This window comes from Ovis canadensis, chromosome 7 (genome assembly GCF_042477335.2).
Source record: "Ovis canadensis isolate MfBH-ARS-UI-01 breed Bighorn chromosome 7, ARS-UI_OviCan_v2, whole genome shotgun sequence".
Taxonomy (NCBI): Eukaryota; Metazoa; Chordata; class Mammalia; order Artiodactyla; family Bovidae; genus Ovis; species Ovis canadensis.
Genome location: NC_091251.1, coordinates 80095576 through 80121612, shown reverse-complemented (window position 1 = coordinate 80121612; position 26037 = coordinate 80095576). Strand labels below are relative to the sequence as shown.

At 38.2% G+C, this 26037-nt stretch overlaps 1 protein-coding gene across 1 annotated transcript; it reads right to left on the bottom strand.

Moving 5' to 3' along the window:
- Positions 1-247: 247 nt before the first annotated feature.
- On the bottom strand, positions 248-21432 carry NAA30 (N-alpha-acetyltransferase 30, NatC catalytic subunit). The gene is made up of 5 exons (XM_069596700.1): positions 21223-21432; positions 20188-20950; positions 15329-15452; positions 13364-13419; positions 248-3652 (listed from the first exon to the last, which is right to left on the bottom strand). Exons 2-5 carry the CDS (start codon positions 20947-20949, stop codon positions 3515-3517), a joined length of 1080 nt encoding a protein of 359 aa, XP_069452801.1. The 5' UTR covers position 20950; positions 21223-21432; the 3' UTR covers positions 248-3514.
- Between the last annotated feature and the right edge of the window lie 4605 nt (positions 21433-26037).

The window sequence follows — 26037 nt, the reverse complement described above, 5'->3', positions numbered from 1 at the left end:
TAGCTGGTATACGAGCTAACTTTGAATACTGTTAGGAAAATCAAGTTCCCGTTGTTATTTTCACATTTTCTTTGTCAGAACACAAAGTGAGAGAGATAACAATTATATATAACTTCTTCCAAATAACTCTTAGATGCAAGGCAGGAAGTGGGGAACAGAATAGATTTGCCTTTTTTTTACTTCTTAGTAGGTAAAACAACTCAAACATAAAATGCACACACCTGTATCTAAAAGAAAAATGCAAACACAACTTAACCATACTTTATTTGACTGCATCTTATTGAGACAGCTTGCACATTTCAAATCCCATTAAATCTCTCTCTCCAAAAGGATCTGGGACAATAGAAGAAAATTATGCAGCAATATCCAGTCATCAAACAGCAGTCCAATATTTTGAGATACACGTGATACTTTATAGATACTCAACTCATATCTGACGTCAATATAATTTATGGTTATGTTTTTACAAACCTGAAAGCCCTGTAACAATATAGCACTCGTTTTAGTGATGTCATGGTGCACTGAAAAGTAACTGATGCACTACCAATTTGCTTTTATCTATGCTCCTGGAAAGTGATGAACTTCATGATTTTTAGACACCATAATAAATATACACATCCAGTCTTATACATGTCAGCCAATACCATAACACAGGGCAAGGTAAAGCTAAAACATGTGACAAACAAACTTTACACAGATTTGTCAAGCAAATGGGGAGGGTACTTTGGGGAAGAGGCAGAAAATACTAAAACCAATATTTTAATAGTAATTTTTTTTTTTTAATTTTGCTGGCTTCAGATTAGAAACTACTATCTGGTTTATGATCTGTGGACTTCTCTAGAGTAGTTTCATCCTCATGTAAGGGAAATTATAATCAGCCCACACATCAAAAATGGTAGTATACCCGTTAGCTTCTTCAGCACTAACATATATAGCTTCATGGTAGCATGTATAAAAATGTTCAGCAGCACCAACTGCCAAACCAGTGTCAGTGGAGAGTACAGTCAGTCTTAAAGAGGCAGCACCCCATTAAAAGAAAGTTGCACCAACTTTGCTCAGTTTTAGCCAAGTGAACTCACTCTATCAATTTCAAATGGAACTGTTTCACGATTATATAAGAAAGATGAACGCCCAATATAAAAATTTCATTTGATGATACTTCGAGACTTAATTTTGGTGCTGGGTTATCAGCTAGAGAAAAATTTCAGTACACTTAAGTAAACAATTTTTGCACAGCCAATTAAAGATACAAGGTAGACAATGATATTCAACATACACCATCTAAACAAGACAACAACCATTTCACTTTTCAGTCACATGGCTAAGTTCATGTTTAAAATACCCAATTAAAACACCCAGTCAATTCAGCAAAATTGGCCAACTGACCTTGGTGAAAAGGTCAGTAGTGATGGTTTCACTGACAATCTGCCAAAAAATTAATGGCTGGGCTAAAAAACAAGCATGTATTTACTTTAGAACTGTCCTTATTAGTGAGTCAAGCAAATGTATGTTCATCAACAATCATTACCCATTAACCAGCAAGTCAAATGTAAGGTGGTAAGATAAAATTTGACAGTGAAAGTACTAACTATATACTTCGTTCAATTCCCTCCATATCAAGAATGACAGAAGCATCATTATAATTGATAGTCCTCTAAGTGCTAGAGTCCAAATGAAGTTTGAGCAAAACATACTCAAAAAGATCACCCTGAAAGCTGAGTATTGTGTGGTCTTCATATTTTTAATGTAACCAAGTATTCTGTCCATTAAACTTTCAAGAGCAATATAAAATGGAAAGAAAAAGTTTTTCTTTAAAAATAAGCAACTATTAATATAAATGATCCCATCAACAGGAAGATTTCATTTTCACCAAATTTATGAATCTTTATTTTAAAAGTACTTGTTACCATGTTCACTTTCAAGACACTACACTGAGCAAGGAGCAGCTTTCCTTTAAAAAAAAAAGGCAACAAACTTTCCTGAAAGGGGGCTTTTACCAACTGTTAATGGAGGTAGGGTTTTTAAAAAATACAGTAATTATAGCCATAAAATAAAATTCAAACCAAATTCTAGAGCAGAAGAAAAGCATATGCAAATTAATGAAAAAATAACAGATTTCAACAAAATATTTTTCACAGAGAATGAATCTTTTTTTTTAAATGGGTACCTAGGTTTTCCAGTCAAATAAATTATCCATCACAGGTCTCTTAACTAAAAGCAATCAACTTTAAAATGTATTACACTGCACAGATTGGCTGAAACAAAATATAACTAATGAACATGGTGATGGCTATTAAGAAAACCCACAGAACTCATTCCAAAAAAAAAATTTCCATGTCTCCCTTTTGTTTTCTGGGAACTAAGCAAAGTTCCCCCAACAATTTGCACAAATAAATGAAAATAAAATAAAATCAGTTTAAAACAGATACAGTGCACCTCGAAATTTATTTTCAACACCAAGAACCAAAAGCAAAGCATTTAAAGTGGAAGCAATGTGAATCCAAACCAAGTGGGAAAAAAGTTCAACTACTTTGTAAAAGCTGTTCCTCACAGCTGAGCAATAATTTTGATTAAATAAAATCATACCAATTTACATTAATTTTTCTATTCTTTTCCAAAAATTCCCTCACTCTCAAAAAAAGTGCATCTAAAACCCAGCAATTCCCGGCTTCATCAACTTTTCTCATCCCTTTTGAGTCATTTCTTAAAGATACTCCACGTAGATTTAACTTGTAAGATAAGAAGGGACTTCTACAGTAAACCACTCTGTCACTCACCTGGAAAAAGTATCCAAATTATAAAAATCTGAAATAATTTATTATCCAATTTAGAATTTAAATAAAAACAAGTTTGCTTGCAAAGGCCTTAAAGAAAAGGAAAAGACAGCATGCATTCAAAAACTAGAGATGAAGACAAATATACTTATCTACACAGGCACTGGCAGACGCAATTTGTTATCTTTACTCATTGTAAGACACACCCAACCCTACATAACAATTTTTTAATTCACTAATCACTGAGGTACCAATATTCAAGAATGGAAAATTTAATATTGAAAAAATAAAACCTAAAATTGAAGCTCTTCCCCCATCCCCTCAGAAAAACTATGGCAGGTTTCATGTGAAATGTTAGTATATTCAGAGATTTTTACAATCTACATTGGCTTTTTTTAAGGAACAAAAATCATGTTCCACATCCTGGTTCTGCAATAAAATTATCACTGTGTAAATAATGTCAGCAGACTTTCCAAATGAACAAACAAATCTTGGCTATCAACTGGCACATCTTGTTGGTACCAAAAGAACTCTTTAAGTTTAAAACAATCTCTTTTAATTCAGAAGAAATGCGCCATGCCAAAGTGCAACAAATATTGTGCGACACTCAAATGAGACACTGACAGATAAGAGCTGCATGAAAATCACTAAATCCACCTGCAAAGCAATTCTGTACAAATTGCATTGCATGCAAAGGTCGATTCTGCACAGTTGGAAAGTTGTTCCTTGATGTCAGTTTCTCAACGCAGCCACAATTTAAGTCGCAGTGCATCAACTCCATTTAAATAGTATCTGAACAGCCTCTTATCTCGAACAAAACCAAGATTTTCATAAAGTTTCAAAGCAGACTTATTCGTTATTTCTGTTTCCAAAACAACCTTCAAAATAAAAAGAGAAAACTAAGTTACAATTTTATATATTTTAAACTAATTTATAATTTCATAATTTGACAAATCACTTATAAACAATATGACCAAATATTTAAGAAAAACAAACTACATTTAATTGTTTTAAAACTGACGGTGAAACCATAAACATTAATGATATACAGGAAGAATCCAGAAAAAGTGTCAGAACTGTAAAAGTTCATTATCTCTCAGGGCAAGGGAAGTAGGAAAACTGGGAACATCTTCTTTTCTACTGGTTTTTGTAAAATGTCCATGGACAGAGAAGCCTCATGGACTACAGCCCATGGGATCACAGAGTCAGACACGACTGAACGACTAACACCTTCACTTTGGAATTTTTAGCAATGAGAAATATGTTTTATACTAAAACGATGATGAATTAGTTTCTTGTAAAGAAAAGTAGTGTGACAAAAAGATGAAGAAAAGAAAAAAATCAACAATCAAAGGTTTAAGAAAATAAACCAGTACTTGAAACTATTCAAACTGACCTTCAATTCCTACATTGTCATTAATATGTCATTCTTTATCCTGGTGATAACTACCGCATTTATCTACGGTCAGGACCAGAGTCTGCAAACTGTAGCCCTTTTCAGGCCAAATGTGCCTACTGCCTGTTTTTGTAAAGTTTTATTGAAACACAGCCATGTCCACTGATCTACACAATGTTTTAGCTGCTTTCTCAATATAACTGCAGATATGAGCAGTTGCACCAGAGACTTGTGGTCTGCAAAGCCTAAACTATTTACTATCAGGCCCTTTGCAGAGAAAGTTTGCCAAAACTAGATCAAAGATACCAAAACTTTAGTGTACCTGGAGTATTTGTTAAAACAGATATCAACAGATATCAACTGCATATCAACTCGAGTTTCTGAGTAGGTTTGGAGTAGTGCCCAAGGATCTGCATTTTTTAAAAAATTGCCAGGTGATGTTGATGCTGCTGCTAAGGGGACTACATTTTGAGAACCACTGTCCATACATTATGGATATCAATATAATATTAACAGAGGAATACAAGTATCAACTTCTATCTAGGTCTTCTTAAATACTACTGAACCAATGGCCCTGACAATGAAGAACTGATACTTTTGAATATTATGTGATGTTCTTCTACATTCCTCTACCAAAGTATCCTCTATCCCATCCTCCCTATGTGTGTTTTACATACATAGCTCTATTTGCCTTTCTATTGATTCTCAACCTACCTCACTGAGACTCAACACGGTAAGCCACAGTAACTGTTGGGATGTCATAACCCTCTGGTATTTATAGAGTGGAAAAAAAGGGCAGAGTATAATTAAACAAAGGCCCAAGCAAAGCCTGTGACTCTCTTTTTGTTCTATCACAAGCTATTTAAAACAAAAAAACTGACAAGAATTCAAGCAACAGATATGAGAAAAAACTCATCATATCCAAAAAACTCATGACCAGCTTCTCTACAATTCTGCACATCAGTAACAAGATGTCCATCCATGAATGCCTCAAACCTAAAGCCTGGGAGTCATCTCTGTACCTCATTCCTCATTCCTCTCCACTCCCCTGTATATATACTCCAAGCACTATTTCAGGTTTATCTCTTAAATCTCTCTCAAATTGACCCTCTTCTTTCTGCTCCCATTGATAACATTCTAGTCTAAGCTGCCATCAACTATTACCTCCTAGCTTTAACATCTCCTATTCTGAGTGAAGGTGAAGGTGAAGTCGCTCAGTCATGTCCGACTCTTTGCAACCCCGTGGACTGTAACCTACTAGGCTTCTCCGTCCATGGGATTCTCCAGGCAAGAATACTGGACTGGATTGCCATTTCCTTCTCCAGGGGATCTTCCCGACCCAGGGATCGAACCCGGGTCTCCCGCATTGGAGGTGGACGCTGGTGGCTCAGAGGATAAAGCATCTGCCTGCAATGCAGGAGACCCGGGTTTGATCCCTGGGTTGGGAAGATCCCCCTGGAGAAGGAAATGGCAACCCACTCCAGTATTCTTGCCTGGGGAATCCCATGGACAGAGGAGCCTGGTGGGCTGCAGTCCATGGGGTCGAGTCAGACACGACTGAGCGACTTCACTTTCACTTTCAATTCTGAGTGATGCTCTTGTTAATACCCTGCTTAACACCATTTACTGACCCCTTTTGTCCTCAAGAAAGGGTACACAATCTAACAGTAATCTAAAGAGACCTGAAAGATCCATCAAGATATGGCCTCCACCTACCCTGCTATTAATAACTGGGCTTCCCAGGTGGTGCTAGTGGTCAAGAATCCTCCTGCCAATGCATGAGACACAGTAGAGGCAGGTTTGATCTCTGGGTCATGAAGATCCTCTAGAAGACAGAATGGCAACCCACTCCAGTATTCTTGCCTGGAAAATTCCAGGGACAGAGGAGCCTGGCAGGCTACAGTCCATGGGGCCGCAAAGAGTCAGACACAACTGAGCACACACACACAAGAGTGTGCTTTAGGTCCCCATCCCTTCCTCCCCATGAACAACACTAAATTTACAGTTTTTAGAACTCACCATTATTTTTCCCACCCTAGACCTTTCACATAAGCAGTTTTCTCTGTCTGGAAGAATGCTCTTCCCATTCTCCTATTCTTGCTTTTGGCTTTAGCATGTCACTTCCATACTGGGTAGAACATCTCTTTCCCTTCAGACTGCCCCACAGCACTCTGCACTGCTCCTCATTCAACTGTACTCTTGTCTAATGTTTGATGAGCTATGACATCTTTCCCAGCTGGTGAGCTCAACAAAGACAGGGATCATGGGTACCTCGTTCACAGCCATTTCCTCTGCACCTAACATACTGCCTGACACATGGAAGGCTCTTAAACATTTGTTAATTATATACATCCTTAGCACTTTTCATTATATTACATATATTACATAAACATGAAACAAACAAAAGTGCTGTCAAGCTTTTATATGACCAGAGTACTTTGAGAAAAAGTATTATCTTGAGGCAATTACCTATACAAAAAAAACTCATGAAGGCAAATCACATACCAAATCCAAATTCTAAAAAGATCTAAAAACAAGTAATTCATGGTTCAGGATCAAGGAAAAATGTTCCTAAGAAGGCCTTAAATAAAAATTATATAGCAAGCAAACTGGTTTAATGTGAGAATAAGAAATCAACAATTTCTCTCTGCTCTTAAAAGACTGTAATTTAACAGTGATGTATGCCATCAGTGACGTATGCCATCCTCCATTTGGAACACTCCCATCTGGACAATGCAATTTACCAATTTTGAACTATTCTCTTGAGTAATTCCTACAATTCTGTTTCAGGCCAGCACCTAATTACAGCTAAAATGTTAAAACAATTAATATGGAAAGCAATAAAGCGCCAACAACTCATAACTTAGAACAGATTTCACAGAAATGAAAAGGAGAGTGACAGTTTAAAAAAAAAATACTATTTATTGAAGGCTAAGTGCTACATAAAGCATTTCACATGCATTATGTCATATTACATGCATCTGGCATAATGTGATTTTCTTAAGAACCCTATGAAATAGATGTATCTCTAACTTATAAGGGAATGAAACTCAAAGTCACCAGTAGAACAAAAATAGACCCCAGACTGAAAATGTGAACTAGAACTTAATAGTATCCACTTTTCTGTAACTCTGATTGTTTCCAAAAGTAAAACAAAGCAGCAAATGGGAGATCTACATAATACAGAGAATCCAAGTTCATATTCATTAATACTTAGTAATCTAAAATATTCAAAACAGCTGAGGCTAACTATGACTACATAAATACACACTTGAGGTATAACTTAACAGCTGAATTCAGGTTTGTTAGCATCCTAACAGATTATAAACCCCAATTTATAGCAAAACATTACACAGAGGACTAACACCTTGATTAAAATGAAAAGATTCTCTCAGCACCCTCACATTCTATGAACAAAGAAATCATGTATTATTTGACACAACAGAAAATTCCACAAAGAAGTAACTACTTTGTAAAAATTAGTGAGTTTTATAAATACACAAAAACAGAATTTGGGCTTATATTGGAAATTTTCTATAAAATTATCTAGTCTGCATCATGGGAATACTACATAAGAAGCCAAAGGTTATTTTAATGTTAAAGAAATTTGGCCAAGTTGAATTCTACTCAACAGAAAAAACGGGTTACAGTGAAATTCTACAGATTCTCTGAGGAAAAAACCACCGTCAGGATGAGCCAAGCTATTACAGTTTAGAAAGCCTTTTTTTAAAACTACCGGCTAGGAGTTCTAGAGGTAGGGCTGAATAAACAATTTTATTCTCTTCATAACATCCCTTTAAGATCACATCCCTTTACCATCACACTGCAGAGACAAAGAGACAGATTATGAAAAGTTAAATGACCTTCCTACAATCACACAACTATACTGATAGAAGATGTATCTAGAACCCAGGCTTCTCATACCCAGTTCTTTAACTAGGCCAAACTACTCAACCAAAAATCCTTCTAGTTTAAATAACTCCATTTTACTCTGCTCTTCACCTGGCAGCCTCTGTCTCATAGATAAACTATGTTTCCAGTGAAAAAACTAAAAATGTCAAACATATAATTATTAAACACAAAAAACTTAAAGTCATCCTGTATATTACCATAAACTGTATGTTATTTTGTTAACATGTAACAGGTTTATTACTGGTTACTTAAGTAAATTCAGCCACTGTTGGTGGGAATGTAAACTGCTACAGTCATTATAGAAAAGAGTGTGCCGGTTCCTGAAAAAATTAAAAAAAGAACTATCATACAATTCAGCAATCACCCTTCTGGGTACATAACGAAAGGAAGTAAAATCAAGACCTCAAAAAGGTTCCCACGTTCATGATGATCACAATTTCTAAAATAAGGAAACAACTTAAACATCCAACAAATGGATAAAGAAAAAGTTGGCTGTATCTTACACACAGACACATAGAATACTTTTTGGCCTTAAAAACTGAAATCCTGCCAGTGGTACAACCATGGGTGAACCTGGAAGGTATATGGGCATAGATCTTACACACACACACACACACACACACACACACACACACACACGGGTGAACCTGGAGGGCATATGGGCATATATCTTATACACACACTTGGGTGAACCTGGAGGGCATATATCTTACACACACACACACACACACACACGGGTGAACCTGGAGGGCATATATCTTACACACACACACACACACACACGCGGGTGAACCTGGAGGGCATATATCTTACACACACACACACACGTGGGTGAACCTGGAGGGCATATATCTTACACACACACACACACACACGGGTGAACCTGGAGGGCATATGGGCATATATCTTACACACACACACGGGTGAACCTGGAGGGCATATATCTTACACACACACACACACACACGGGTGAACCTGGAGGGCATATATCTTACACACACACACACACACACATACATACGGGTGAACCTGGAGGGCATATGGGCATATATCTTACACACACACACGGGTGAACCTGGAGGGCATATATCTTACACACACACACACACACATACATACGGGTGAACCTGGAGGGCATATGGGCATATATCTTACACACACACTCGGGTGAACCTGGAGGGCATATCTTACACACACGCAGAGAATACTTTTTGGCCTTAAAAACAGAAACCCTGCCAGTGGGACAACCATGGGTGAACCTGGAGGCCACTGCCCTAAGCAAATTGTCAAAATAGAAAGGCGAATATTTCATGAGCTTGTTTATGTGTATAAACTAAAATAGTCAAACTTAATAGAAGAGAGTTTAGGACAGTGGCTGCCAGGGGCTGGGGAAAGAAGGAAATAAGATGTTGGTCAACTAAAAATGTTTTCAAGGTCATACTGCACTCTTAAACTCCATTAAGAAATTTTGGTTCCAATATATTTTCATCATTTATGAGTTAGTTCTGAGTATTATTATGATGGTAACCATACCATAAATCTAAACAAATTTTTTTAAAGTGCATAAAAGTAAATGGCCACATGTGCGTTCATTATTTTAGGTACACAAGAAAATTCATATATATTATTTGTATGTATTATTATTTCCCCTAATGTAAAACCAAACCAAAGAAGCTTGTCCTAGTAGCTACTAAACATTTGGCAGGCAGAGCACATAAGGAAGTAACCAAATTCAGGCCAGATCAGCAACACACATAATGCATTTCTTACTCATGAAGGAATGCATCTATCTGTTTCTTTTTTTTTTTTTTTGATGCTGTAACTTTTTAGTCAGCTCCAAATATACAGAAAATGAAAAAAACTTTCCCTAGACTGTTTAAACATGTCTAATTCTGATATAAACAGTTAGGAAAGTCATAGAATGGCAAAATGGAAAGATCTATCAGACCAGAAGGGTAATATTGTAATTGGGGCAAAAGCATGATTTACATCTCGACTGTGAAATATACAGATCTGTATTTCAACTAACCTCAGTTTAATTTACTCTGAATTTATCTTAAAATGACAAGTGGCAACCAAAAACAACATGACTCAAGGTCATAAATTCTGCAAACAGAAGGAAAGTAAAAATTGACTGGATGCATACAATAAAGCTTCATAGAGATTTCCAAATTTCCAAATGTATTTATCTTAATGTTTTTCTCATAGATTAAAAAAAAAATCTCTCTCTGTAAGAATAAAAAAATAGCAGCACAACCTATGTAGTAGAAAATGTAATTTAAAAGCCTTCCCAAACGTCTTTCTGGTAATTTGTCAAAGTTTCTTAACACTTAAGTTTCTTAACTTTAAGAGAAATGAAGGCTGGCCTAACCTAATGAAAGTAAAATCACAAGTTGGTTATTTTATAGTCATTATATTCTTGGAAAATTATAGTTTCAAAGTTTTCCTCAGAACAATGAATTATATACAAGACTATTTTTATATAAAATTGCTTGGATCAAAAGGTATTTTAATAACTTGTTAACCCTGCAGATATATTTTTATGTGCAAAAAAAATAAGAAAAAGCTAGAAAGCTTAGACAGAAAGACAAGTTAAAAACTAATTACACAAATCAAAATTCAAAAGCTCCCCCCTCCCCCAAAAGAGGTATAGTTAAGATGGTAAAGCACAGAACTAGTCATTCAACCAATATTTATGAATCATGTACTCTATCACAAATGCTGTATACTAAGCATTAAAAATACAGCAGTAAATAAGAAATGGTATCTCTGCTCTCAGTGCCCAAGGCAGACTCTGAACAAGTAAATGTAGGCACAGTAAGTATTACAGAAAGGGAGGTCAAAAAAACCATGGAAGGTGCAACTGATTCTGTCCAAATGGATCAAGGAAAACTTAAAAGAAGTTGTTGATATTTGACCTGGGTCTTAAAAGACTGAGAAGTTTTTTAATAAGCAGAGGAAGACCAAGAAACTACTGGGTCTAGCAAATACAAAGTAGTTACACTGGAGTGGAGGGGAAAAAACCAAACCAAACAGGATGAAATGGTAATATAAGGAAGTAGAACCAACAAACACACTACCATCAAAAATTAGAAAGAAAAAGGGGATAGAAGAGTTTGCTGCTTATGTGGTTTAAAACTCAATGAAGGGAAAGGGAAAGCCTAATAAAGAGTAAACAAGAGTTCTGTCCCTTTCTACAGCAAATTCTTTATCTGGACAAAATGGGACACAGATAACCAATCTTTTTAAGTCATAGAAGAGTACCCTAAACCAGAAGCAGAGCTACTTAAAATGCAAAAATCATAAAACGGAAGTAGGTTCATGGAACTATTCCCATTTCATTCTAAGACTGAGTAAAACCCATTGCTTCAAGAGTAAGAAAAATAAATCAGAGTTAGAACCCTAGGCCCACAGTGAATAGTTCTACCATAAAATGTATCACTAATTCAGGACTTACCCTTGAAACTACAACAGTATAACCAAAATCTCATCATTCCTCAGAACTTTCAAAGAAAAACTATACTATTTAAACATCTGATCAGTTAAGATAAAGCCTACTACCTATCTCACAGGTGGAACTAGGATAAATCAGAAACAGCTATCCATTAGGAACATAATACTCCCTCCTTATAACATCTCTGTTCACTGGGAACCACAGTACTCAGTAAAGGAACAAAACATGGTCTTTTCATCCAAAGATTTATCCAAACTGTGGAATAGCTTTTGTGAAGCCCAACTTCCCTTCTTGATAAACCATTTAAGCCAATATAGCTATGGTCCATATTAGACCCACATTCATGAAAAAATTTATACTCAATTTTATACTCATATTTTAGTTACCAGTGATATAAATAATCAGGGTTACGGCACCTATTACTTTTTGAGATTAAAAGCTGTGAATATGAGATCCTTCATCATGTGTGACTTTTCTTATTTGGGGTAAAATAATTAAATAACCATAAATCCCAGGATGACTTCCCTGTGCTGTCCAATTACTGTAGGCCTTCTCATACAACCACCATCTAATGGGATCTGTCAGGCTACAAACTACAAAAGTGGACAAGGAGCGTGAGAATAATAACTCTGCAGTCCATCTGTACTGACATGGAATCCTGTTCATGAGATACTGTTAAGTGGAAAAAGTAGTTATTACCAAGTAATAATTTGTGATTTCATTTCTATTAAAAAAAAAGTGTGAATATTTGCATTCAAGTGTGCTTAGAAAACGGGAGGATGCAAATTGCAAGATGAATAGCAGCTCTAAGTAGAAAGAACGATGAGGAGTTGAAAAGTGTGGAGATGCGGGGGGGGGGGGGGGGGGGGCGGAAGGAGACTTTGCATCCCAAATACACACACATATATAAAGGTTAATGATTTGTGTATAAATTCTGTACCAAAAAAACCCACTTAAAAATAAAGTAACCAAAGTAAGCTACTTAATGGCATCAGTCTGAGAAAAAAATTACCTAACTTCAAGTACTTTGAGAACTCTCTAAGGAACATTTGCCCTCCAATAAGACAGACAAGTGTTAGAAGTACTACTCACAAAATTACTAGCACAATGCAACTTTAGTACTTCTTAGTCACCACTATTAAAGATATCCATACTTTCCTAGTTTATACTTGTTTCCTTCCACATTATAGTAGTAAATCTTAATATTCCCAACCACTGCCATTATTTATTAAGAACCTACCATATGTAAAGCACAGTGCTGCAGCATACAAAGAAACTACCTGCCATAAGGCTTTACAAACAAGCTGAAGAGAAAAGATGCTTTTATGTTAATATACAGGCAGTTCTACATTTAAAAAGTGGTTGTCTTCCCCCCTCCAGTCTTATTATTTAATGCTGAGAGTTTTTTCAAATGTGAAATGTTTTTCATATTGGCTGATAGCTGACCCACAGTGGGGAAAAATTATTATTTAGAGAGAAACCAAGGCCAATATGCAATTACATCACAGTAAGGTTTATAATAAGAACTACCTTAAATGATTTGACTGATAACAAATCGGAGTGCTGAATACCAATTATTTATTGAAAATATCTAAAATTTTACCTTTATATTTTGACACAAATTTTAGCTCCCATTATCATCTTAAAATTTGTTCTAGATCAAAGTTCATATGTTTTTAAATGGAATACATTTTTCAACACAAGTTATATTTATATAATAATAGTCTGCAATGAAATTACAGTATGATTTATTTGAGATACTTATATAAATACCCAGTACAGAATATAGCCCAGGACAAAAGGTCTGAAACATTTAGGAAGACTTACCTCATCACAGTCTCCTTCAACCATAGCATATATAGCTTTCTTAACCAAGTTAGTACCTAGAATACAGAACTGAGTATTAATGAAGTAAAAATGTAATTAGTTTCTTATAGATACCTAAATTATATCACTTATAATTTACATTCTAAATTATAATATTTATAATTCTGAGAGGCCCAACAGAACCTATGCATAGCAATAAGTTTCGTTTTGAAAGACCTAGCTCTTGATATATATTTTTTTTCTCAGAGGTAAATGCTATTTTATTCCAAGAAAAAGGCAAGATACAGCCAGAACCACCCAGGAACTCCTTCAGCTGGCAAGAACTCACTGCGTGACCTCTAAGCCAATCTTGCCAAAGACCATACAAGAACTGCTATGACCCGAACTGGGCCCAAGATACTGGGTTAGTTCCTACAAACCTTGCAGTTTGGGCACTATAGTAAGCCTGGGCACACCAGATGGTTTCAGTGCTTTATCTGTATTCTAGTTTCGAGTAGATATACTTAGTACATTAAAAGGAAAACAAATGCCAGATCTAATTTTAAGAGAAGAAATCCAAATTTTATAGGAACTTCCTTAAATTTTCAAATCATGTACACAAGCAAGCACCCATTACATGGGCCATACAAAACAAGTTCGAGGGTCAAGATGCAATCCTCAAGGTACTGGTTTCTGCCCTCTGAAGTAGCCAGAAAATTTGCTATCATTTGCCATGAATCCTTATCAGCTCTTATTAATACATCTAAGATGCGAACTTAACTTATACAATAATCCCAATTCATTAAAAATCTTAGTGGCAAACTGTAACACTGTAAGAAAAGTTGGTTAAACCTAATGTATTAAGTAAATCTATTCACAATGATATCTCATGTCTCAGATTGTGCAAACCAGTCTTCAATTGAACGGAGCCACTCATAAGAGGCTTAAAAAAACAAAACTGTAAGTGAAAAAGCTGCTAGTAATTACACACTAGTGGCTCAGTGGTAAAGAATCTGCCTGCAATGCAGGAGATCTAGGTTCAATCCCTGGGTGGAGAAGATCTCGTGGAGAAGGGAATGGCAACCCACTCCAGTATTCTTGTCTGGAGAATGCCATGGACAGAGGAGCCTGGCAAGCTACAGTTCAGGGGGTTGCAAAGAGTTGAAATTACTGAAGCAACTTAGCACGCACACACAGGCATCAAATCTTATTTCATGAATACTTACTTAGCTTCAGAGCATTTCAGAATTTGCCATGTTAAGACAAGTGCTTGTCTACCTGCTCCTCCATTTTTGAACAAAGTCAGTAGGTCCAAGACTCTAGGACAGTGGTTCTTAAGTGGCTGACAACATAGTCACCTGGGGAGATTTCAGCCCTACTTCTAACAGGACAAACAAGATTCTTAAGGGGAGGGGCCTAAGCATTTGTTTGTAAACCACACAGATGATTCTAATGACCATTATAAACCATAAAATTAACTGAAAATACCAGGAAAGGTAACCCAGGAAGTTTGGGAATAGCAGTAACAAACAATTCTGCTTTCTTCTGGACCTCCCTGAATTGCTAATACAATGCTTGGTGACTAGTATGAAATAATGGTAATTTCTCCATAATGTTGCCTTGATTGAAGACTGTTGAACCCATAACCCAAGTACACACAGCTGCTTGAGCACTGTGATCAAGCACCCTATTAAAAACTGTAGAACTCAATACAATACAGTTTGAATGTGATCAAAAAAAATGTTTGGAGGTGAAAACTGATCACCTAGTAATTGTTAGAAAGATAATGTCTCAAATAATTCAACAGTAATAAAGGAAACAATTCATTTTAAAAACATTTTGAAAATATTTTGAAACAAAAGCAATCAATAGTCTTCTCTCAGCTTCATGCTCATTTCTACATACTATTTACAATTAAGTCTTCTGTTTCTTAAAAAAAATGAAAATAATTTAGGCATTCTTTTTTTGACATAATATTTTTCTTACCAATGCCATTTCTCCTGTATTTGGAATCCACGGCTAACATGGCTATATAACCTCTGCGGAACATCTTTTTGTGCATATCCAACTTGCAAACGATGGCACCTACACACTCCTCCCCTACCATGGCCTTAAAAATAAACAAACAGTTACAAAGAATACATTGCCATTAAGTACTGCACAACTACCCAGGAAAAGAGCAACCAACCACTGGTCAGTGTTTTTGGAGGAGGAAGAAATAATGAGAATTTTAGCAACAGCAATCACAGAAATTTCAGAAATCTAAATCCCAGAACTCCTTCAAATGTTCTAGTTTTAAAATTTTTCAACATTCTTTACAACATGAATTTCTTATGCTCATTATTAAAGCCTATCATTATATAGGGGGAAAATAAATTTCCACATGGTAAACACTGAAGTACTTTATAAGAGGCACTTATAATCAACTGAAATAAAGACCTATATGTTTAAGATTTGGGAAAGAGGAGACATGAAAATAATTTAAGAAAAAGTCTTTTCATTAGATATTATGATGTGAAACTTATCAACAGAGTACAACAAATTTATATTTAATCATGATGAAGTTTTAGCAAAAGACAGATAGAAGACATTTATACCTGAATAGCAGAGTTGGATTTTGATCAGGAAAATTAAAAAACTAAAAGATTTTCAGAAAAAGGATTGTTTTTAAGGTATTCCCTAGATCCTACTCAAGTAGTTTTGTTATTGAGGGACTATAAAAACTAGATATATGATGGTCTCATTTTTAGGACTCTCCTGACAGTGAGAGTCATTACCGTTAAAGCTCACAGAATATCTGATACTCAGAGTTTCATATTAAAGTAAAAGTTTAATTTTTACAGAGCATCCTACTTCAATAAAAATGTACAGTCTTCCAGACAGAAACTATATATTAAATAAGAGCTAATCAGCCTCCATTTTCATTAAAATTTCCAGTATCACCACTGAAAACATGCTTTTCCAGTATTCATCCCTGACAAGAAGTCCCAGTTAAATATTGTATTCTGGCAAACATAAAAAGGCAACAGCTCCAATTGTTTAATGTGTCAGGTAGAAATACCTTGCTATTAAGGAGCCCTCATTTTAATAAAAAATGAAAGTTTCAATTCATCTCTAAATAAAATTAATTTTTCAGAAATGATTGCAACAACAAAACCAGGAATGGGTTAAAAAAAAATCAATAAGCAAAGCCCAACATATACTTAATACCTCTTTTATCTTGAATTTGTTATGACTTGTTTTTAGTTCATCATTCTGTAAATTTATTAAAAAGCCTTTTTCCAACTGCGGAGAAATCTTTAGGCAAGATAATTCTAATCCATTTCACGCAAGCCTAAACTAGGTCAGAAAAATCCTTTTGAAGGGATATCAATTTTATTTATTTATTTTAATTGAAGTACAGCTGATTTAATTGCAGCTGATTTACTTTGAAAGGATATTAAATTCAATGATTCACATTAATTCATTTCTGTTTTATCAACACAATCCAAAATTACTTGGGGCCAGTAAACCTCTAAAATTGTTATTGCTATTTTTATTCATGATAAATCAACTTGGTTCTTTCAAAACTCTTTTGGAAAGTAAAATTTTTTTCTGTACTAAGTACTGAAATATATACAAAAGTTGCCTGTTTGAACAGCATTTTCTGACTTGGACATAACTTACTTCAAATATATGTGTGTGTGGTATCTGTCTGTATATGCCAGAGATGAGATGGTACATTAAAGAAAATTTGGCCTGACCTCATAAACTAGGGGAGATGGAAATCTAGACAAATCTATGATACAAAATTGTAGGACACTTAGATTTCACAGTAAATAAACCACTTGAAAGAGGAAAAATTAAAACCACTAGCACACAACTAGACAATACTTTCAAACTGGATAGCCATTTCAAACAAATCTTTGTCCTCTGACCAAGAAAGTAATTAGCAAAAGTATCACATGAGTTCACTCTTAGGCTAGGTTAATTTCTTACGAGTCATGAATCTGAAGGAAAAAAATCAAACTGTAAACATCATTTAAAAATAAAAGTCCAATATATGATACACAGTTATTAGTAAGATGTTGGTACCGAGGAAGGTTAATGCTGTATTTTCTCCTGACAAACTGTTGATGAATATACACACAAAAATCACTAAACGGCATGTCAATTTTTTCCAGATAAAAGCTTCTGTATCTACATTTGGAACTCTTGCTATTAAAATGTGTTCATTTTTTTCAAGGATGGGAACTGAAAAATTCCAGGCAAAATTAAAATTTAACTCTAAAAGGTCAAATGCTTATCAATCTATGGAACTTGAAAAACATAAGTTGTGTGAAATAGATTCCTAAATTCCAGAATACCACAAACAGCAGAACAGAAGAAGCTGGCAATTTAAATTTAGAACAAATAACAGAAGTACTATAGAATATCGCTGGTAAGAAGTTCAAAAAGGCAACAACTGAAAATACCACAAACTCAAAGAGACAGCGGTAAATTAGCTAAGAACATAGTAAATGATAGTGTCCCTATTTGTACAGTACCATACTTTCACATGTTACAATTATTAGGAAGAATCGTTAAAAACCATCATTTTTGTTAGTCAAGTATGGTCAAGGATTGGTGATTTTTCTAAGGAACAATCTTATATACTCCATTTGATCTACTGCAGGTTACTTAAGGAAACCAGGAACATTCTGGAGACTTCTAGTCTCTTGAGATTGATGTTCGCAAGGACAACTATTCCTTAGCGAAGCAGAACTTGGGACACAGGATCTTGGCTGAATTAGTCAAGAGTATGTCATTTTTCAAGTTCTTAGTTGTTTCCATAATGAGAGGCCAGAAGACCTGGGTTCTAGCTTTATATCTCTGGACACAAATATCTGGAGACTTGAAAACTTAAAGTCTCTCTGGTCTTTCATTTTTTTCATTAAAAAAAAAAAAGAGGTTGAACTAGATTATATCTGGGATCCTTTATAATTTTTAAATGGTATGACTTGAAAAAACATACATTTATATTTATTTTAAATTGTTTTCATGAGAAATTCAAAAAATTTTAATTCCAATATAAAGGCCCCAGTTCCAAATGGTCTGACTGTTTAACCATTGTTTTATGTTCAATACTCCAGTTTCATACTTGTATTAGTAAATCTTATAGGTCAACTACTGTGTATATCACTATTTTTAGATATTCAGAATTTAATGTTAAACAAATTAGCTATTAAGGGCTAAAGTTCAATTAGCTGGTGAACTGGGAAGAGTGTATGTATAATCAAACTAAAGTTTACTATTATTTAGTTTATCAGAGTCTAAATGGCAGACAAGTTGAAGTAATACCAGAACTCAAAAGTTGACTATCATACATACACAACCATCTTCTGCAATTAACAAAAATACACACACACACCATTTCAATTTAAAGTGTAACTAAACTGTATGCTTTTGTGAGTTAACTTACAATCTACAATCTTTAGCATTTATAATGGGATTTGATAATGACATTTATAATAATGTTATGAAACCCATTTTCCCATATTCATTAACACAGACATGTCTTAGAACTTCTACTTTGATGCAACAGTTAGAATCCTGTACGAGTAGCTTTGTAGAATATAAAACAGTTCCCAGCTTAAACAAACATACTAAACTGAAGCTTTAGTGAAGTGAATGCAGAAAACAGCACAACTACCATTACAACAATACAGAGGTTACATTTTCAGATTACCACCAAGCTATGGAATCAGAAAGACAGATTTCTAAAGTATGGTCAGAGCATTTTACAAGGAATTAACAAGTGAAACTAAGTCAATTCTAAACAATAAATAATGGTAGTGGCTTTTCCCTTCACATATCATAAAACACTCCTTAAAAGCATGTTGCCTTTCTTCAATAAAATTCAATGGAAACAACATGCTGTGAGCACATGATACAAAGCACATACCTGTAGTCAATATTTAGGTGAAAGGTTTCATTCAGACTGAAATTGGTCAATATTATTGGGAAACTATTGGTACTACCAGTACTATGTAAGTTAAATATATATATGTATATACACACACATATATATTCAGCTTGTTTGGTAAGCCAAGTCTTTCTTACTCAGATATAAGTAAAAAATTTCTGTCTATTATATTTCACACAAGCCAGCATTAGTACTAGCATTTAGACATACCTGTGATCAACTTCTTAAAAAAATTATAGATTAGTAACAATTTCACACTTAGTTTCCTACACTCCCAAAAAGGGTATTTTGCTCAAGTTTCAGGAGTCTTTCAACCACCAGAAGTGTTAGTATCGCCTTCTGCAACTGTGCAGCAGAAAACAGGCTGGCTACAACTGCTAATTGTCCTGCTGAAGTAAAAGGAAACAATCTCCATAATTACAGAATATGCTTGTAAGATTTAATTCTCCAATGTGGCCACAGCAAGTTTACCGACAATCATGTTCACCAAAACATGTTTATGCATACACTCTTCCCTGATTATGGCTGTAATTGAGAGATTAATAAGGCCTGTATCTGAACAGAACCATGCGCAAATTAAATGATTGCAAAGTGCTTTGAGGATGAGGGAGGATAATTAAAGACGGTTAAACATGATGATAAGCTAGTGTAAACAGGATAGGAGACCCCCAACTTGCATCATACCAGCTTGCTGCATTTACATCAGTATCGTTGACCCGGATCACGAAGTCTTACCTTTCATACTGTTCATTAAATACCTAGAGTGTGTACACGCACTTTACATCATGTATCATACTATGAAATGCAGAATACATACATTGACATTCCAGCCCTCACACTCCCTGCCCCGCACGGCCTGGATCTCTGCCGGGTTCACCCGCTTTTCATTCCATCCACTTACCAAGAAGCACAGCTGTGGCCAGTTGTGGATAAAATATCTATAGGTATATATGGAGTAGGGTTCAGACAGATCTTTGGTGATCAGTCTCATGATATCGGGCATTTGTAGCTCGGATTCATATCGGACATAACGTATCGTCCGATCCTCCCCCGGCTCAACCTCCCGGCCTGAGGGGCTCCTTAAACTGCAGCCTGCGGTCAGGGATGAAGCCAGCAGCCGCACCTGCTCGTCTTCCTCCTCCTCCTGCTCCGTGCCCTCCGCCAGTCCATTGCGGGCCGCCGCGGGATCGCTCGCCGCCGCTGCCTCTGCCGGGCTGGGGAGCGCAGTTCTTGCATTACTGGGGAGGCAGTGAGGGGGGCTCTCGCCCGAGTGTACCCCGGCTCCTTTTGTTGCAGTCGCTCTGGGGCCCCCGTCGGGGGTGGCCGCGATCGTGGCCGCCTCGGCCGAGCTCAAAACCTTGCTCTTGATGGAGGCGGCCGCCCGGAGGTGCCGCAGTTCGGGGTTGATCAATCCGTTGAGCTGCAGCTGCTCCTGCGGCGGCTGAGGGCAGCGGAGGCACGGATGCCCCTTGGCCGCCGCCTCGCCGCCCGCCGGGCTCCCGCCGCAGCCGCCGCCTTCGTGCTCCTCGTCGTCCTCCTCGTCCTCGCTGCAGCAGGCGAGGGCGGCCCCCGCCGAGAAGGGACAGCGGGGCTCGGCCGCGGCCGAGGCCGGAGGTGCTGGTGGTGGGAGGAGGCTGCTAGGCCCAGGCGGTACCTCCGCCATCCTAGAGGCGACACAGACCGAAAGGGGAGGCCATGAGACCCGGCGGACGAGCGCGGAGCAGAGGAAGCCGAGGGCAGGGGGCGGCGGGAGTAGGGGGGGAAACAAAGGCAGAAACCGTCCCTAACAGAGCTGGCCCCCCAGTTCCGCGCCACCCCCCGCCCCCGTCTCTTCAGCGCCGCCCAGCTGCTCAGCCGGCCACCGTCCCCGTCCGCCCGCGCCCATCCGCCAGCCCTGTCACCCGCGGCCCCTCCCCGTCCCCTCCGCGCGGCTCACCCCGCACAGGTCCCCGCCGCCACTGCCGCCACTCCTCTTCCTCCTCAGCCGCCGCCGCCTCCCTCGCCGCCGCGGCTGCCTCCGCCACCGCCAAGGCTCACACTCAGCCGCCGTCGCCGTAAAGCGCCTCGGCTGTTACCCCGAGTAAAGTTTCCTGGGCCTGGCTTTACGACACTTCCCTGCCTGCCGGCTGCCGGGCCGGGGGAAAAGGGCGTGGAGGGAGGTGACCTGTGGAGGGGAGGGGCGAAGGTGTCTCCCGCGGCCGGGTGGCTGCTGCTTGCTAGTGGGTGGGGCTGTAGGGCAGGGAAGTTGGAGAGGGCTTGGGAGTCACCAACCCTTAACCCACTGTCTTCGGCCTTGCGGGCTGCTTAGCCGGCGGACCTTGCAGCTCGGAGCCCGGGAAGGATGGGCCAGACTGGTGCTCCCACGAAGCTGCCTCAAAGCCCACCCGCTCTGGGCCTGCTCCCCGGGCCTTGGACCAATCTCCTAAAAATACTTTTCCTCAGCTGTACTACGTTTAACCTTTGCTCTGGCCGGGGATAGGGGGAGGGTTACCCGTGTCCCTTAAAAATGGAGCAATCAGGAGAGAAAAATCCCCGAAAAAGAAAAGAAGTTTAAAACTTTGAACTGTGAAAAATATGGGAATGACTGATGAAAACTGGTCCGTTTGCGACGTGAATTTAGTCTTTGCCTCTTCGAGACAAGAGAAAGTTGACAGGTAGTCCTTTCCCTCTCTCCTTCGTTATTTATCCCTTTCACCCCGCCCAGGAAGACTGGAAGTAAATGGGATTAACAGGTGTTCGGCAGCTGTAAACACACCTGGGGAAGAATTAGAGATGTTGAAAGAGAATGACAATGGCTAAGAAGCACATTCCTAAACTTGTGAACTGAATTGTGATAGGTGAGAAGCACCGGCCAAAAGGTGTCCTGAACCTGCCCCCGCCCCGCTCTGTCCCCTCTGCCAAGTAATCTGCCAGTGCGGAGGCAGAGGGAAAAGAACTGCCCTCCGCTCCAGAGCGCGAGGCTCTGCCCTTTCGGCTCTGGTCCACAGACGCGATGTTCAGTCGCTCTGTTCTAAGAGGAGCGCAGGTAGTGCAACGCATCAGCACACGGAACAAGTCTTTTAGGCTGAATGTAGAGCTGGGCACGTGTGCAATAGATGGATGTTTTCAGAGATAAAATTTTCTGACTAATTTTTGCCATAATCTAAACTAAAAGAATAGGATACAATGTAGCATAGCTGTTAGATAAAATTGTTAGCATCCCTGTCACTAAAGATGTTAAAGAAAAACTCTCACCTATCTAGAAGGACAAGGGCTTCCCAGGTAGCTGAGTGGTAAAGAACCCACCTGTCAATGTAGGACAGGTGGGTTCAATCCCAGGACTGGGAAGATCCACTGGAGAAGGAAACGGCAACCCTCTGCAGTATTCTTGCCTGAGATATCCCATGGACAGAGGGGCCTGGTGGACTACAGTCTGGTAGGAGTCACGAAAGAGAAACGACTTACAGGCTAAACAACAACAATCTAGGTCAACCTATAGTGATAATAATAACAATAACATAATGTGTTACTTGGGCTAGGCACTGTCCTAAATATGTGTATTTAACTCTTTTATAGGTTTTCGTAGAAATACATTTATGGGACTTCCCTGGCGATGCAGTGATTAAGAATCCACCTTCCAACACAGGGGACCTTGGTTCCATTCTTGGTCAGGGAAATAGGATCCCACATGATAAGGGGCAACTAAGCCCTCCTGCCTCAACTAGAGAGAAGCCCAGGCACCATGATGAAGATCCGGTGTGCCACAACTAAGACCCAACACAGCAAAATAATAAATATGTCTTTTTTAAAAAGAAATACATATTTGGACAAATAGACATGCAGAAACTTATTTATTTCAGCCTTCTCTATAGTAGGAATGGTGGTGGTGATGGTTTAGTCACCGAGCTGTGTCTGACTCTTGCGACCCCGTGGACTGTAGCCTGCCAGGCTCCTCTAGCCATGGGATTTTCCAGGCGGGAATACTGGAGTGGGTTGCCATTTCCTTCTCCAGGGGATCTTCCCGACCGGGATTGAATCCTGGCCTCTTGCACTGCAAGCAGATTCTTTACCGACTGAGCTGCTGCTGCTGCTAAGTCACTTCAGTCGTGTCTGAATCTGTGCAACCCCATAGACGGTAGCCCAATAGGCACCCCCATCCCTGGGATTTTCCAGGCAAGAACAGACTGAGCTACCAGGGAATAAATAATTCCAAGTCATCTGAGTATCTGTCAGTACAATTCATTCTGTATCATTTGAAATAAACTTATACTGGTACTCTTCATATTACTGTGGCTCCATAGCAAATTACCCCCACAATGTGGTATGAAACAATCATTTATATTGCTCACAGATTCTATGGGTCAAAAATTCACATAGAGCACAACAGAGATGACTTTCTCTACTCCATTATGCACAGAGCCCCAACCAGAAGAGCCAAAGGCTGAGGACTGGAATCATCTGAAAACTTTTCACTCTCCTATTGATGTTTGATGCTGACTGGAGGCTGCAGGCTGGAAACCTCAGTTTGATTTAATGTAGACCATGTTGTCTCTTAGTATGGACTGGTTTGGGGCTTCCTCACAACCTGATGGCTGGGTTCCAAGGGCAAGTATGCCAAGAGAGACAGAGACCAAGACCGAAATTGAGCCAGGTAAAAAGCATATACCTTTAATGACTGAGCCTTAGAAGTTATACAGTGTTGGTTCTACTGTATTCTATCTGTCCAAGTTCCAGAGGAGGGGGAAATAGACCCTACCTCTTGACTGAGGAGAAGCAAAGTTCTTACAGAGCATGTGGGCATTCTGGAAAATTGCAAGTTGCTACAAGTGCTTATGTGGAAGGAACTCCTAAGTTCCTTAAGGGTAAATAAATGAGATGAATAATAAGTACACTGTGATCCCATTTATGGGTTTTAAAAAAAATTCGAGACAAAACCATATTTCCAAATGTAAACACACAATGTTTAAAGATATGTATTTTCAAACCACATAGTTTCTAAGTATAACCTGGGTCTTCAGCCAAAGAAACAATGATCCATTCAAGTCATGCAGGAAAAACTGGCCAAAATGGTCTCACCATTTCCTCAAGACAGGTTGAAGTGTCATTTTTGCTGAGAAAACTCTCTTACTCATTAACTGTGGAAAATAAGCTTGTCCTTAAATAGATGTGATTCCATTGTCCTGAATGAGTGGCCACAAGTGTTCAAATTCTTTCTACCTTGTATGTTGTCATTGAGTTTTCTCACACTAGAGGGCTGATTTGATGTTGTTTCTTTCTGAAAGATATTTTCAGATAAGAAAATATCTATCTTTTCAGAAAGATATTTTCAGAAAGATGAGATTTGTAAAGAACTCCTAGAGGTCAGGAACTGAGTCATTCAGTTTGTATTCACTTATCTAACACATAAAAAGGGGTCTTGTTAAGTTTTTTGACTAAATTATGCTATTCCTTCATTAGTTTAGGATATTTATAATTACAAATAAATTCTGGCCTCCTTGCTAATTAATAAACTAATAAGATTTCTGCTATCTAAGCTCCAGTTTCTCTGCTTTATATCCCAGTGTTTAAATATCAATGATGAGCTTCTAAATAAGATGATTTCTCTAGGAAATTTGTCCTTCTACTTAAGAAATCTTTTCTTTATTACTCGTGTTGCTGTTGTTCAGTCACTAAGTCATGTGTGACTTTTTCCCAAACCCATGGGCTACAGCATGCCAGGCTTCCTTCCCAGTCCTTCACTAACTCCTGGAGTTTGCTCAGACTTATGTCCATTGAGTCAGTGATGCCATCCAACCAACTCATCCTCTGTCCTCCTGCCCTCAATCTTGTCCAGCATAAGGGTCTTTCCCAGTGACCTGGCTCTTCACATCGAGTAGCCAAAGTATTGGAGCTTCAGCTTTAGCAGCAGTTCTTTCAATGAATATTCAGGGTTTTTTACTCACGTTTTTGAGTAATATGCTGATATGATAATAGCATTATTTTAGGCAAAGAAATAGAATTAGTTCTATTTATCTATTTCTTTAGGCATATCTGCCTATTTTGACAGAGAAGGCAATGGCACCCCACTCCAGTACTCTTGCCTGGAAATACCCATGGACGGAGGAGCCTGGTAGGCTGCAGTCCATGGGGTCGCTAAGAGTCGCGCTCAACTGAACAACTTCACTTTCGCTTTTCACTTTCATGCATTGGAGAAGGAAATGGCAACCTACTCCAGTATTCTTGCCTGGAGAATCCCAGAGACAGAGGAGCCTAGTGGGCTGCCATCTATGGGGTCGCACAGAGTCGGACACGACTGAAGTGACTTAGCAGCAGCAGCAGCCTGTTTTGACACTCTGAAAAGACGACTATCACTATGAGCAATGACTGCATAGGAAGGAATGGTCTTAGAGCAGGGGAAGTCTACAGTGATACTTCTCTATTTGAATAATTGGTATTTTCATTGCTTGGTAATATACTGTGTTGCAGTAGTCACTTTTTTTTTTTCCTTACTCTTGTCTTTGCTCTTTCTTGAACAGTGAAGGGACACACCTTAGTTTTTAGAAGCAGAAAACTCCTCATTAAATAAATTAAAATAACCAACAGCATTTTCAAAATAGCATCCTAAAGCAGCTTCCTGAAATTAGCTTAGAAGGAGATAAGTTCCTTTCTAATTCTTTCTAACAGGAAGACATTTTCCTCTTATTGCCAAGGTTTATAGGGGAGACCTAGCTGTGTTCCTACCTGAAACATAGCTGTGGGAATGATGATATGAATAATGGAGAGATGCTTTAAT

Coding starts and splice junctions, on each gene's coding strand:
- NAA30 (XM_069596700.1), bottom strand. CDS start 20,949: ATGGCGGAGGTACCGCCTGGGCCTAGCAGCCTCCTCCCACCACCAGCA. Junction 13,420..15,328: donor ATACAGGAGAAATGGCATTG/GTAAGAAAAATA, acceptor TCTGTATTCTAG/GTACTAACTTGGTTAAGAAA. Junction 3,653..13,363: donor TTGAAGGAGACTGTGATGAG/GTAAGTCTTCCT, acceptor TTTATTTTGAAG/GTTGTTTTGGAAACAGAAAT.